Source organism: Lonchura striata, chromosome 26, assembly GCF_050655825.1.
Source record: "Lonchura striata isolate lonStrDom1 chromosome 26, ASM5065582v1, whole genome shotgun sequence".
NCBI classification, from domain to species: domain Eukaryota; kingdom Metazoa; phylum Chordata; class Aves; order Passeriformes; family Estrildidae; genus Lonchura; species Lonchura striata.
In genome coordinates this window covers 5,218,235-5,231,564 of record NC_140728.1, presented here as the reverse complement: position 1 = coordinate 5,231,564, position 13,330 = coordinate 5,218,235, and the positions used below count along the sequence as shown (strand labels likewise).

At 59.1% G+C, this 13,330-nt stretch overlaps 1 protein-coding gene across 1 annotated transcript; it reads right to left on the bottom strand.

Moving 5' to 3' along the window:
- Nucleotides 1-1,866: 1,866 nt before the first annotated feature.
- Nucleotides 1,867-11,796, bottom strand: REN (renin). The gene is made up of 9 exons (XM_085561306.1): nt 11,613-11,796; nt 11,049-11,205; nt 10,838-10,961; nt 9,859-9,977; nt 7,856-8,052; nt 5,455-5,577; nt 4,324-4,468; nt 4,148-4,246; nt 1,867-2,169 (listed from the first exon to the last, which is right to left on the bottom strand). Exons 1-9 carry the CDS (start codon nt 11,711-11,713, stop codon nt 2,008-2,010), a joined length of 1,227 nt encoding a protein of 408 aa, XP_085417432.1. The 5' UTR covers nt 11,714-11,796; the 3' UTR covers nt 1,867-2,007.
- Between the last annotated feature and the right edge of the window lie 1,534 nt (nt 11,797-13,330).

Here is a 13,330-nt window from a genome sequence, read left to right as displayed (position 1 = left end):
CAGCCGCTCGAGTCTTCTCCAGGCTTGGCCTTGGTTGTGGAGAGCAGGGCGGAGGAGGTTTGGGTGTATCCAAGTGGGATTTCCCTCCTGTAGGAAGGGGAGACTCTGGAGCTGAGCAGATTCCCTCTTTTCTGATGGTCCCATCCCTCCCTGCCGCTGCTTCCCGGCTCCCTGCGCTGCTGAGCGGCTCAGGAAGCGCTGGATGAGAGCAGATATTCGTCCCTTCCCTCCACCCCCGGCCCCAAAGAGCCGCTGCCACCACCCCGGCGTTGGAGGTGACAGAAATAACCACATCCCACCCACAGGAGCCGGAATTTGGGGATTTTCCCCTCCCCGGAGCCCCCCGGGGTTGTGCATCCCAGCACGAAGAGCTTGAATCGCTCCGCGGCTGCAGAGAAGCTCCCGGGAGGGACAAACATCCGCCCCAGGCACATCCTCTCCGCTCTGGGGCTGCCGTGGGGCAGGGCCGGGAGGAGGATCCGGGCTGCGGGGGCTGGAAAGAGGCCTGGGAGCTTAGGGGGAGCTGCTGGAAGGGTCACGCAGCAGCCGCGGGCTGCCTTTCCCAAATATCCCTGAAGCGGAGAGGGAATTTGGCAGCTCCGGGAATTCCTCATGTTGGAATTGTCAGCTTTTTGGGGTTCCTCAGCTCTGGGGTTCCTCAAACCTGGAATTGTCAGCTCTGGTGTTCCTCAGGTCTGGAATTGTCAGTTCTGGGGTTCCTCAGCTCTAAAAATTCCTTAGTGCTGGAATTGTCAGCTTTTTGGGGTTCCTCAGCTCTGGAATTGTCAGCTCTGGGGTTCCTCAGCTCTGAGAATTCCTCAGAGCTTGAATTGTCAGCTCTGGAAATTCCTCAGCCCTGGAATTGTCAGTTCTGGGGTTCCTCAGCTCTGGAATTGTCAGTTCTGGGGTCCCTCAGCACTGGGAATTCCTCAGCTCTGGAATTGTCAGTTCTGGGGTTCCTCAGCTCTGGAATTGTCAGTTCTGGGGTTCCTCAGCTCTGGAATTGTCAGTTCTGGGGTCCCTCAGCGCTGGGAATTCCTCAGCTCTGCAGCTCTGAGGGTGAGGAGCTCCTGCCAGCAGCTGCTCCTCTCTGATGAGATCCTGATTTATCCCAGGAGCAGATTTCCCACTCGGGCCACCTGAACTGGTCAAACTGGAGGCCAGCCCGTGTTCCCCTGGCTTCGGGATCCGCGGCTGCAGGGCTGGAACTGGGAATGTCCCCCCGGGCTGGGAGCACTGCCCTGTCCCTCCTCCAGGCCGGCTGGCACAGGGGGCACCTCCAGGGGCATCACCACATCCAGGGCAGAGATAAAACTCTGCTTTTCTCATGGAAACAGACCCTGGGACGGGAGCCACCGTCCTGTGTGACACAGCCCAGCAGGAAATGTCCCCTCGTCCCTGTCCCCGAGGGGACATCCCCGTCCCATCTGCAGGAAGAGCTTTGCAGAGCCCTGGATTTGCCCGCAGGAGATGGGGAGGGCACCTTGTGGGGTGGAAGGGCACAAATGAAGAGGTGGCTGCTGGCACGGGGACGTTTGTGGCCCAGTTCCCCAAAATAAAGGTGGCCGATCCCCCCCTCTGCACGACCAACCCCCCACTCATTCTCCTGTTGCTTTAAATTGTTTAATATCAAACTCACGAACAGAGGCAGGGCTGACGCCGGCTAAAAACCATCCTTAAACACCTATTATTGCCCCCAATTTAGGAACAACCCAAGTCCCAGAGCGTCCCTCAGCCGCACCAGCAGCAAATCCCCGTGCGCTGCTCCTGGCATCGCACATCGCCCGAAAATCGCCCGAAAATCGCTCCGGCCGCGGGATCCCGGTGAGATTCCCGGCCCCGCTCCCGGGAAGCAGCGCTGGGGTTTGGCAGCGGGATCCGGCGAGTTTTGGAGCCTTTGGAGAGGAGGTGGAAGGGAGCTGCTGTTCTCTCGCTGCTTCCCGGGGCTCCCGCAGCCTCCGGGCCGGTTCTCCGCAGCCAGCCCGGCCCCCGGCAGCCCCGGGAGCCTCAGCGGGCGGTGGCGAAGCCGATGCGGTTGTGGCGCCGGTCGAATTTGGTGTAGTAGTGACCGATGAAGGTGGCGCCCAGGATCCAGAGGGGACCGGCCGGAGGGGGGATGTCCAGCCCGGAGAAAGCCACCACGCACACGTCCTCACCGTACTGGGATTGCTGTGAGGAGACCCCCGGGTGATGGAGGGGACAGGGGGAGGGTCCCAATGTCACCGTGCCCCGGCCCCACACCCTCTGCCATGCTGGGATTGCTACGAGGAGACCCCCGGGGTGATGGAGGGGACAGGGGGAGGGTCCCAATGTCACCGTGCCCCGGCCCCACACCCTCTGCCATGCTGGGATTGCTACGAGGAGACCCCCGGGGTGATGGAGGGGACAGGAGGAGGGGCACGGTGACATCGGGATCCAGCCCCACACCCTCTGCCGTGCTGGGATTGCTGCGAGGAGACCCCCAGGTGGTGGAAGGGACAGGGGAAGGGTCCCAATGTCACCGTGCCCCCTGCTTGGCCACGGTGTTCCTTCCTCCGGGAATTGCGGGGTGTCCCGAACGAGGATCATCGGGACCAGCTCCTTCCCCGGCACAGACAGCCCCAAAAATCCCAGCCTGTGCCTGGGGGTGACCTCCCTGCGGTCCTCTGGGTTTTGCAAAGCCCCACAGAGGTGCTGAGGGCTGTGGGGACAGGATCCCACCGTGGGACAGAGCCCGGAGCAGGAGCAGCTCCAAAAGCAGCCGGAGAAATTGTGAGGGGCTGGTTTGATCAGTTTGATCAGTTTGGGACCCTGACTGGTTTGATCAGTTTGGGATCTGAACTGGTTTGATCAGGTGGGATCCTGACTGGTTTGATCAGGTGGGATCCTGACTGGTTTGATCAGTTTGGGATCCTGACTGGTTTGATCAGGGTTTGACCCTGACTGGTTTGATCAGTTTGGGATCTGAACTGGTTTGATCAGGTGGGATCCTGACTGGTTTGATCAATTTGGGATCCTGACCGGTTTGATCACAATGGGACCCTGACTGCTTTGATCAGTTTGGGACCCTGACTGGTTTGATCAGTTTGGGACCCTGACTGGTTTGATCAGGTGGATCCTGACTGGTTTGATCAGGTGGATCCTGACTGGTGTGATCAGTTTGGGACCCTGACTGGTTTGATCAGGGTTTGACCCTGACTGGTTTGATCAGGTGGATCCTGTCTGGTTTGATCAGGGTGGGACCCTGACTGGTGTGATCAGTTTGGGACCCTGACTGGTTTGATCAGGGTTTGACCCTGACTGGTTTGATCAGGTGGATCCTGTCTGGTTTGATCAGGGTGGGACCCTGACTGCTTTGATCAGGATGGGATGGGATGGTCCCGTGCCAAGGGCCGGGCAGCAGCTCCGCGGTGGCCGGGGCAGCACCGAGCAGGGCTCACACGGGAGGCTGTGGCCCTTGGCACAGGGCTGGGCACCCCCTTCCCATGGGAATTGCAGCGTGAGTTGGACCTGGCGAGCAGCAGCCGCCTCAGCCTCCTGCTCCTGCTGCCCGAGGAGGAGCTCACTGTCCAAATTGCCCAGATTTGGGTTTGAGGTAGGCTGGACTCTGTCCTGGGTGAACAAGCAGCTCCTCAGAGTGTGGACAGACACAAACAATGGTGATCTGCAGCTCCACTCGTGCTGAGCGCAGGGGAAATGTGGATTTGTCCACCGTAAACCCTTGGTGACCACTTCCTGCTGTTCCAGGGTGAAAATGTGGGGAACACAGGGAAAATGTGGATTTGCCCACTGTGACCTCTTGGTGACCATTTCCCTCTGTCCCAGGGTGAAAATGTGGGGAACACAGGGAAAATGTGGATTTGCCCAACCTGTGAACTCTTGGTGACCTCTTCCCGCTATTTCAGGGTGAAAATGTGAGGAACACGGGGGAAATATGGATTTAGTCACTCTTGGTGACCATTTCCCTCTGTCCCAGGCTGAAAAATCTTTCCTGATACCCAAATCCCAGCAAAACCCCTCCCTGCTGACCCCAAATCCCCCCCAAACCACCCAAGGACACAGGGACCGCTCGCCCTGGCTCAGGTGGACACTCCCACCCTACAGAAGGGTTTAGGGGAGCAAGGAGCCTGGTTTTGGGGTGGAGATTTGGGGGATCCCGGCCACTCACCCGCAGCACGTAGGCCTGGCCGCTGAGGCCATAGACCTTCCCTCCCAGGTGGAAGGAGATGTTGGGCAGCTGAGGCACCTGCTCGCAGTCCACCACGTACTGCAGGGGAGGGGACAGCGCTGGGACGGGGCCGGGCACAGCCAGGGGGACACGGAGAGGGGCTGGCGGTCACTCACCTCCCCTTCGGCCACCTCGCTGGCCCCGATGGCTTTCATGAGCACGGACACGGGGCCGGCGGGGCCGGTGATGTAGGAGGCCCCGGTGTCCACGGCCACCGAGCAGCCTTCCCTGCAGAACAGGGTCTCGGCCCCTACGGACACCCTGGAGTGGGAGGGGTGGCCCTGAGTGTCCCCTGGTGGCACCAGGGTGCTCCCAGGAATGTCACCTCTGTCCCAAATGTCCCCTGGTGACACCCAGGGTGTTCTTAGGAGTGTCACCTCCATCCCAACTGTCCCCTGGTGACACCAAGGATGCTCCTGGGAGTGACACTTCCATCCCCAGATGTCCCATGGTGACACCCAGGGTGCTCCCAGGAGTGTCACATCCCACCCAACTGTCCCCTGGTGACACCCAGGGTGTTCCTAGGGTGCCACCTCCATCCCAAGTATCCCCTGGTGACACCCAGGGTGTTACCAGGAGTGACAGCTCCATCCCAACTGTCCCCTGGTGACACCAAGGATGCTCCCAGGAATGTCACCTCCATCCCAAATGTCCCCTGGTGACACCCAGGCTGCTCCCAGCAGTGCCACCTCCATCCCAAATGTCCCCAGGTGACACCAGGACTGTCACATCCATCCCCAGCCAGGCTCCCGCTGCTCCCAGCTTTTCCAACGTGGGATCTAAGCTCCAGCATTTGCAGGGCTGATTTTTTGGGGGATTTTTTTTTGGTTAAACAAAGCTGGATTGTTTCAGCTCCTCCCGCGGGACTGACGGGGGTTAAGCTCTTCCAGCTGCAGCTCCTGAGTGGAATATCAGCCCACGAGTGGAATATCAGCCCACAAGTGGAATATCAGCCCACGGTGCCTCCCCCTCTGCATTCCCAGCTGCTCCTGCCTCCGTGCTGAGCCTGGAGGAGCTGGAGGAGCCCATCCCACTCCTCTCCAGATGGGGGAAAATATCCTTGAAATCCCCAAAAATCCCCAAAATCCCCGAAATCCCCCAAATCCCGCTCTCGCAGAGCCGCAGGGGCTGCGGGATGAAGCCCGGACCTGGCAGTGCTGGGCTGAAATTGGATTCCATGATCCCAAAGGCCTTTCCCACCCAAATGTGCCGCGGTTTGGGGATCCCCGCAGGGCTCCCCCCCTCACCCCTTCATGCGGATCTGCCAGAAGCCGCTCCTGCTGACGTTCAGGTAGTGGAAGTCGCCGGTGTAATGGGCCGGGTCGCTGCCTCCCAGGATGATCTCCCCGCCAGGTTTTAGGGGAGCGTTCCTGTGCCAAACACAGCGGGAGAGATTCCCTTATTCCAAAAAATCCCAGCCCAACAGGAGTGATTCCCCATTCCCCAAAAATCCCAACCTTGGAGAGATCCATTTCCCTTTCCCCAAAAATCCCAGCCCAGAGGGATCAATTCCCCTTTCCCCAAAAATCCCATCCCTGGAGGAATCAATTCTCCAGTCCCCAAAATTCCCAGCCTGGGAGGGAGCAATTCCCCTTTCCCCAAAAATCCCATCCTGGAGTGAACAAGTTCCCATTCCCCAAAAATCCCAACCTTGGAGGGAACAACTCCTTTTTCCCCAAAAATCCAGCCTGGGAGGGAACAATTCCCCATTCCCCAAAAATCCCAACTCTGGAGGGATCAATTCCTCATTCCCCAAAAATCCCAACCCTGGAGGCATCAATTCCCCTTTCCCCAAAAATCCCATCCCTGGAGGGATCAATTCCCCATTCCCCAAAATTCCCAGCCCAACAGGAATGATTCCCCTTTCCCCAAAAATCCCATCCCTGGAGGGATCAATTCCCCATTCCCCAATATTCCCAGCCTGGAGGGAGTGGTCACAGCCACGAGGCTCTGCTGGCTCTGCCAGCAGCTGGGGACAGCGAGGTGACACAAGCCCCAGGTGGGTGTGGTGGCCCCTTAGGATGGGGCAGAACCCGGGCAGGACATCCTGGGGCTGGCAGAGGGACCAGGGGACACCGAGGGACACCGAGGGACACCGAGGGACACGGGGTGGCCTCAAGGGTGCTCGTGCTTCTGGGTCTTCTTACTTGGAAGCTCTGCAAAGAGAAGGATGCTCCATGAGGTGTCAGAGTGTCCCCAGGGAGCCCAGGGGACACAGGTGACACCCAGAAGCCTGGAGGACTCCGGTGGCACCGTGCTGCCCCTAAATCCGACAGTGCCGAGAGGGATTTTGGGGTGTATTTGGGGTCTCTGTCACTGCACAGTTCCAGTTTTTGGGGCTGGGCTGGGAGCAGAATTCCTGCGCCTCCTCCCGTTGCTCCAGGGGGTTTGGGGTGCTGAGGGGAGCTCAGAGGACTGGGGCAAGGAACGGAAGGAGGTTTGGCTGCTGGTGCAGGGATTTTGGATCGGTTTTTTGGAGGGGTTGATTTTTTTAAAATTTTGCCTGTGGAAGAGCCAAAGCCCCGCCAGGCTGGGATTGCTGCAGCCCCTCTCACCCAGCTGGTGGCTGTGCACGGACAGTGACAACGAGCCAGGAGCTGCCACTCCCTGCTCCGGGTCAGCGCCCACCCCCTCTGCCTCTTGTGCTGCCTCATTCCACCTCAGCTCCTCCAGGATCCTCCATTCCTTCCACCCCATCTCCTCCAGGATCCTCCATTCCTTCCTTCCCCTTCTTCTCCAGGATCCCCCGTTCCTTCCCCTCCATCTTCTCCAGAATCCTCCATTCCTTCCACCCCATCTCCTCCAGGATCCTCCATTCCTTCCACCCCATCTCCTCCAGGATCCTCCATTCCTTCCTTCCCCATCTCCTCCAGGATCCTCCACCCTTCCCTTTCTCCCACCCCATCTCCCCATCCCCATCCCCATCTCTCCATCCCTGCTGTGCCTGTGATCCCCAAAACCCGACCCCCCAGGTGTCCCTGTCCCCCCCAGGTGTCCCTGTCCCAGATGGCCCCACTCCCCCCAGGTATCCCTCATCCCCCCCGATATCCCTGATCCCCCCAAATGTCCCTGATCCCCCCAGGTGTCCCTGTCCCTCCTAGGTGTCCCTGTCCCCCAAGGTCTCCCTGATCCCCCCAGGTGTCCCTGTCCCTCCCAGATGTCCCTGTCCCAAATGTCCCCATCCCTCCAAAGTGTCCCTGTCCCCCAAGGTCTCCCTGATCCCCCCAGATGTCCCCATCCCTCCCAGATGTCCCTGTCCCAGATGTCCCTGTCCCAGATGTCCCTGTCCCTCCCAGGTGTCCCTGTCCCTCCCAGGTGTCCCTGTCCCAGATGTCCCCATCCCTCCAAAGTGTCCCATCCCCCCAGATATCCCCGATCCCCCCAAATGTCCCTGATTCCCCCAGGTATCCCTGATCCCCCCCAGGTGTCCCTGTCCCAGGTGTCCCCATCCCTCCCAGGTGTCCCTGTCCCAGATGTCCCCATCCCTCCCAGGTGTCCCCATCCCTCCCAGGTGTCCCTGTCCCAGATGTCCCTTGTCTCCCCAGATGTCCCCATCCCTCCCAGGTGTCCCTGTCCCAGGTGTCCCCATCCCTCCCAGGTGTCCCTGTCCCAGATGTCCTCATCCCTCAAGCTGTCCCCGCGCCCCACCGGCTGTAGTAGACGGAGAACGCGTCCTCCTGCAGGATCTGCTGCGCCAGGATGCGGTCGAAGACGGGCGTGATGCCATCGATGGCCTGGCTGGGGTAGCCCATGCCCAGCACGCCGTCGAACCTGGCGAAGATGAAGGGGAAGGCGGGCAGCGCCGTGGCCTCGGCGAACACCTGGATGATCGGGATGTCCGACACCTGCGGGAGGGAATTGTAGGGTGACGGGACAGCCGGAACCCCAAAAAACACCCCACGCATCTCCGGGCTGAGGTAGAGGATCTGGGTGTGTGGGTTTTAGGGGATTCTGTGGGTTTAAAGTGTGTGGATTTGGGGGATTTTGTGGCTTCCAGGTGTGTGGATTTTGGGGATTCTGTGGGTTCCAATGTGTGGGATTTGGGGGTTCTGTGTGTGGATTTTTGGGATTTTGTGGCTTCCAGGTGTGTGGATTTTGGGGATTCTGTGGGTTCCAGTGTGTGGAATTTGGGAGTTCTGTGTGTGGATTTTGGAGATTTCAAGTGTGTGGATTTTAGGGATTCTGTGCGTTTTAGGTGTGTGAATTTTAGGGGATTCTTTGGGTTCCAGTGTGTGGATTTTGGGGAATGCTGTAGATCCCAGGTGTGTGGAATTTGGGAATTCTGTGGGTTTTAGGTGTATGGAATTCAGGGATTCTGTGGATCCCAGGTGTGTGGGATTTGGGGGTTCTATGGGTTCCAGTGTAAGAGTTTTGGGGGTTCTGTGGGTTCCAGTGTATCGATGTTGGGGATTTCAGGTGTGTGGATTTTGGGGACTCTGCGGGTTTTAGGTGTGTGGAATTTGGGAATTCTCTGAGTTTTAGGTGTATGGAATTCAGGAATTCTGCGGATCCCAGGTTTGTGGAATTTGGGAGTTCTATGAGTTCCAAGATGTGGATTTTAGGGAATTCTGTGGATCCCAGGTGTGAGGAATTTGGGTGTTCTGTGGGTTCCAATGTGTGGAATTCGGTGATTCTGTGGATCCCAGGTGTGTGAATTTTGGGGATTCTGTGGGTTCCACTTGAGTTTTGGGGGTTCTGTGGGTTCCAGTGTATCGATGTTGGGGATTTCTGGTGTGTGGATTTTGGGGATTTTGCAGGTTTTAGGTGTATGGAATTCAGGGATTCTGTGGATCCCAGGTGTGTGGTATTCTGGGATTCTGCGGGTTTTTGGTATGTGGAATTTGGGGGGTCTGTGGATCCCAGTGTGTGGATTTTGGGAATTCTGTAGATCCCAGGTGTGCGGATTTTGCGGGTTTCGCGGGTTCCAGTGTGTGGAATTCAGGGATTCTGTGGGTTTTAGGTATGTGGATTCTGGGAATTCTGAGGATCCCAGTGTGTGGATTTTGGGGGTCCTGTGGATCCCAGGTGTGTGGATTTTGGGGGTCCTGTGGATCCCAGGTGTGTGGATTTTGGGAATTCTGTGGATCCCAGGTGTGTGGATTTTGGGAATCCTGTGGATCCCAGGTGTGCGGATTTTGCGGGTTTCGCGGGTTCCAGTGTGTGGAATTCAGGGATTCTGTGGGTTTTAGGTATGTGGATTCTGGGAATTCTGAGGATCCCAGTGTGTGGATTTTGGGGGTCCTGTGGATCCCAGTGTGTGGATTTTGGGGGTCCTGTGGATCCCAGTGTGTGGATTTTGGGGGTCCTATGGATCCCAGGTGTGTGGAATTTGGGAATCCTGTGGATCCCAGGTGTGTGGATTTTGGGAATCCTGTGGATCCCAGGTGTGTGGATTTTGGGAATTCTGTGGATCCCAGGTGTGTGGATTCTGGGGGTTCTGCGGGCCCCAGTGTGTGGATTTTGGGGGTCCTGTGGATCCCAGGTGTGTGGATTTTGGGAATTCTGTGGATCCCAGGTGTGTGGATTTTGGGAATTCTGTGGATCCCAGGTGTGTGGATTCTGGGGGTTCTGCGGGCCCCAGTGTGTGGATTTTGGGGGTCCTGTGGATCCCAGGTGTGGAATTTGGGGGCTCTGCGGGTTGCAGGGCTCACCATGACGATGTCCTGGCTGAGGACGCCTTTGACGCTGCCGGTGCCGTAGCGGATGGCGAAGCCGGTGCCGTTGGCGATGTACGTGCGCGACTTGGAGGAGTCGTAGCGGCTGTGGGACACTGGGGACACGGAAAAGGGACATCCCAGAGGGGCACAGAGCACCTCTGCCCCCCCCAAACCTCCTGGGCTTGTGCCAGGGCGTCAAGGGCCTTTGGGGGCTGTACCAGGGGTTTGGGGGGCTGTACCAAGGGTTGAAGGGATTTTTGGGGGGCTCTACCAGGGTCTGGGGGGCTGTGCCAGGGTTCTTTGGGGTTTTTGGGGCTGCACCAGGTTTTGGGGGCTGTACCAAGGGTTGAAGGGATTTTTTGGGGCTGTACCAGGGACTGAAGGTGGTTTTTGGGGCTGTACCAGGGTTCTTTGGGGTTTTTGGGGCTATACCAGGGTGGGTTTTTTTGGCTTTGGGGGGCTGTACCAGGGTTCTTTGGGGGTTTTGGGGCTGTACAAGGGGTTTGGGGGTTTTTGGGGCTGTACCAGGGTTCTTTGGGGTTTTTGGGGCTGCACCAGGGTTCTTTGGGGTTTTTGGGACTGCACCAGGGTTTTGGGGTTTTTTTTGGGGCTGTGCCAGGGTTTTGGGGGGCTGTACCAATGCTTGAAGGGATTTTTTGGGGCTGTAGCATGGTTTTTGGGGTTTGGGGCTGCACCAGGGTTTTTGGGGCTGTACCAGGGTTCTTTGGGAGTTTTGGGGCTGCACCAGTTTTTTTGGGGGGGTTTTGGGGCTGTATCAGGGTTTTTTGGGGCTGCACCAGGGTTTTTGGTTTTTTTGGGACTATACCAGGGGCACCAACAGAGAGACACCCCCATAAAAACCCGGCACAAAAGAGCCCCCCCTCCCAGCCCCCTCCTGAGCCACCCTGGGGGTCGCTGAGACTTTTGGGGTGGGGTCACCCCCAATCCCGGCCGTGCCCCCCCCATTACTCACCACAGGCGCTGTAGAGGGGGGAGCACTTGTAGGATGGCACCCACAGGTTGGCCGAGCCCGTGTCAAAAACCACCTTGAAGGTCTGCGCGGGGGTCCCGATGCTGATCTCGCCGAAATATTGGGTCTGGGGGCGACGGGCAGCACCCCTGGGCTCACAGCCAGCCCAGCCGGGGGACGCGGCGGTGACAAAGGTGACAAAGGTGGCACTCACGTCCAGGTAGTTGGTGAGGAGCGTGGGCGCTGTCCCGTTGCGGGGACCGTCCCCTTCTCCACGCGTGGCCCGGCGCAGCTCCGGGAACACCTCCCGCACCTTCACCCCCATCTCCCGCAGCGTCTGGCGGATGGAGGGCATCCTCCGCAGGGCGATCCTGGGGGGGCACGGCAGAGCTGGGGGGCACCAGGGGATCCCCCCTCAGTCCCCCCGCTGCTTCCAGCGGCATTCCCGGCCTCGGGAACTCCAACCCGGTGGCTCTAGATGGCAGCAGCTCCTCGTCGCTCCCCCCGTGGGGACCCCCAGGTGGGTTGGGGACACACACACAGACCCCGAGGCTGCCCCCAAACTCGGTTATTTGGGGTTCGGGGTGCTGCCAGATGGTTTAAATTAGGAAAGACCCCCGGGTTCGTGGAGTGGCACTGTGAGCAGGCGGTGCTGGAGGAAGAAGAAGAGCGAGGAAGAGGAGGAGGAGGAGAAGGGGGTGAAGCAGCAAAGCCCCTCACCCTCCCCGGGAATAAAAGATGGGCACGGCCCCGTGAGGGCCACCCGAGCTCGGGCTACCTCTGCAAAGCCTGGGCTGGCCAGGGGACAAAAGTGGCGCCGCAGGTGAGGGCCAGGAGCAGCAGGCACCGCTGCAGCCGCCTGCTGGGTGCCACCGCCATCGTGTCCCCGCTGTCCCCTCCCTGCCGGCGCCTCCGTCCCGTCCCTGCCCGGAGGGGAGGAAGCTTTTATAGCCCGGGAGCCTCCATCCCTGCGGGATCCTCCTCCCCTGGCAGGGGCAGGGCTGGGAATGGCATGGAGAGCACCAGGAATGGCATGGATCGAACTGGGCAGGCTGGGAATGGCATGGAGAGCCCCAGGAATGGCATGGATCGAACTGGGCAGGCTGGGAATGGCATGGATGGCACTGGGCAGGCTGGGAATGGCATGGAGAGCACCAGGAATGGCATGGATAGAACTGGGCAGGCTGGGAATGGCATGGATGGCACTGGGAAGACTGGGAATGGCATGGAGAGCACCAGGAATGGCATGGATCGAACTGGGCAGGCTGGGAATGGCATGGATGGCACTGGGAAGACTGGGAATGGCATGGAGAGCACCAGGAATGGCATGGATAGAACTGGGCAGGCTGGGAATGGCATGGAGAGCCACAGGAATGGCATGGAGAACACTGGGAATGGCATGGATGGCACTGGGAGGAGTGGGAATGTCATGGGTGGCACTGGGCAGACTGGGAATGGCATGGATAATGCCCATCAGACTGGGAATGCCATGGATTGAACTGGGCAGGCTGGGAATGGCATGGAGAACACTGGGAATGGCATGGATGGCACTGGGAAGAGTGGGAATGGCATGGATAATGCCCACCAGACTGGGAATGCCATGGATGGCACTGGACAGGCTGAGAATGGAATGGATTGAGCTGGGCAGGGTGGGAATGTCATGGATGGCACTGGGCAGGCTGGGGATGGCATGGAGAACACTGGGAAGGATGGGAATGACATGGATCAAACTGGGCAGGTTGGGAATGGCATGGAGAACACTGGGAATGGCATGGATGGCACCGGGAAGGTTGGGAATGGCATGGATGGCACTGGGAAGGTTGGGAATGGCATGGATGGCACTAGGAAGGTGTCTACACCCCCTGTGCCCGGCAGGAACATGCCAAGGGGAGCCGTGGATATCTGGGAGATGGATCCCACGTTCCTTGGGGTTAATTGCTCCCAGGTTACTCCACTCTCCAGCGCGGTGTGTGGAGGGCACAAACCCCTGCTGGTGCCACCTGGGAGAGCTGCTGGGGGTGCTGGGTGGTGGCACAGGTTCGGGTGACATCCCGGCCAGGGAGATGTCCCCAACCTCCAGCTGCAAATGGGATTTTCCCCAAGGGAATGGGAGTGGCAGAGGACACTCAGCCCTGCTGGCCATGCAGACACCGAGTGAGGAGCCCCCCAGCCCCCTCTGCCCTTTTGGGGGATGCTCTGGGGAGCCCCCCCAGCCCCAGCTTTGTTAAACCAGGACTGGAGCTTGGAGTGGGGAACGGCCAAACTCATCCCAGCTGCTCCATCCGGGTCAGATCCGGGTGTTTGGGATGGGAGATGCTGCTCAGAACCTTCTGGAGCTTCCAGCTGCACCCCTGGCCCCCTCCGGGCCGCTGTGCCCTCCCTGGCAGTGCCCAGCCAGGGTGGGGGGGCTGCATCAGCCCCGCGGCTCCCAGGGTCTCCTGACCTCGGGAATCTCGGTGGGAAATGACTCCAAAGGCAAGAAAAATAAAATAAAAA

Bases quoted from the DNA above. Each gene is read 5' to 3' on its own strand.
- REN (XM_085561306.1), bottom strand. From the start codon at position 11,713: ATGGCGGTGGCACCCAGCAGGCGGCTGCAGCGGTGCCTGCTGCTCCTG. The intron at 9,978-10,837 runs GTGAGTAATGGG...CCGTGTCCCCAG, and splicing joins CCCCCTCTACAGCGCCTGTG to TGTCCCACAGCCGCTACGAC. The intron at 8,053-9,858 runs GTGAGCCCTGCA...TCCCTCCCGCAG, and splicing joins TCAGCCAGGACATCGTCATG to GTGTCGGACATCCCGATCAT.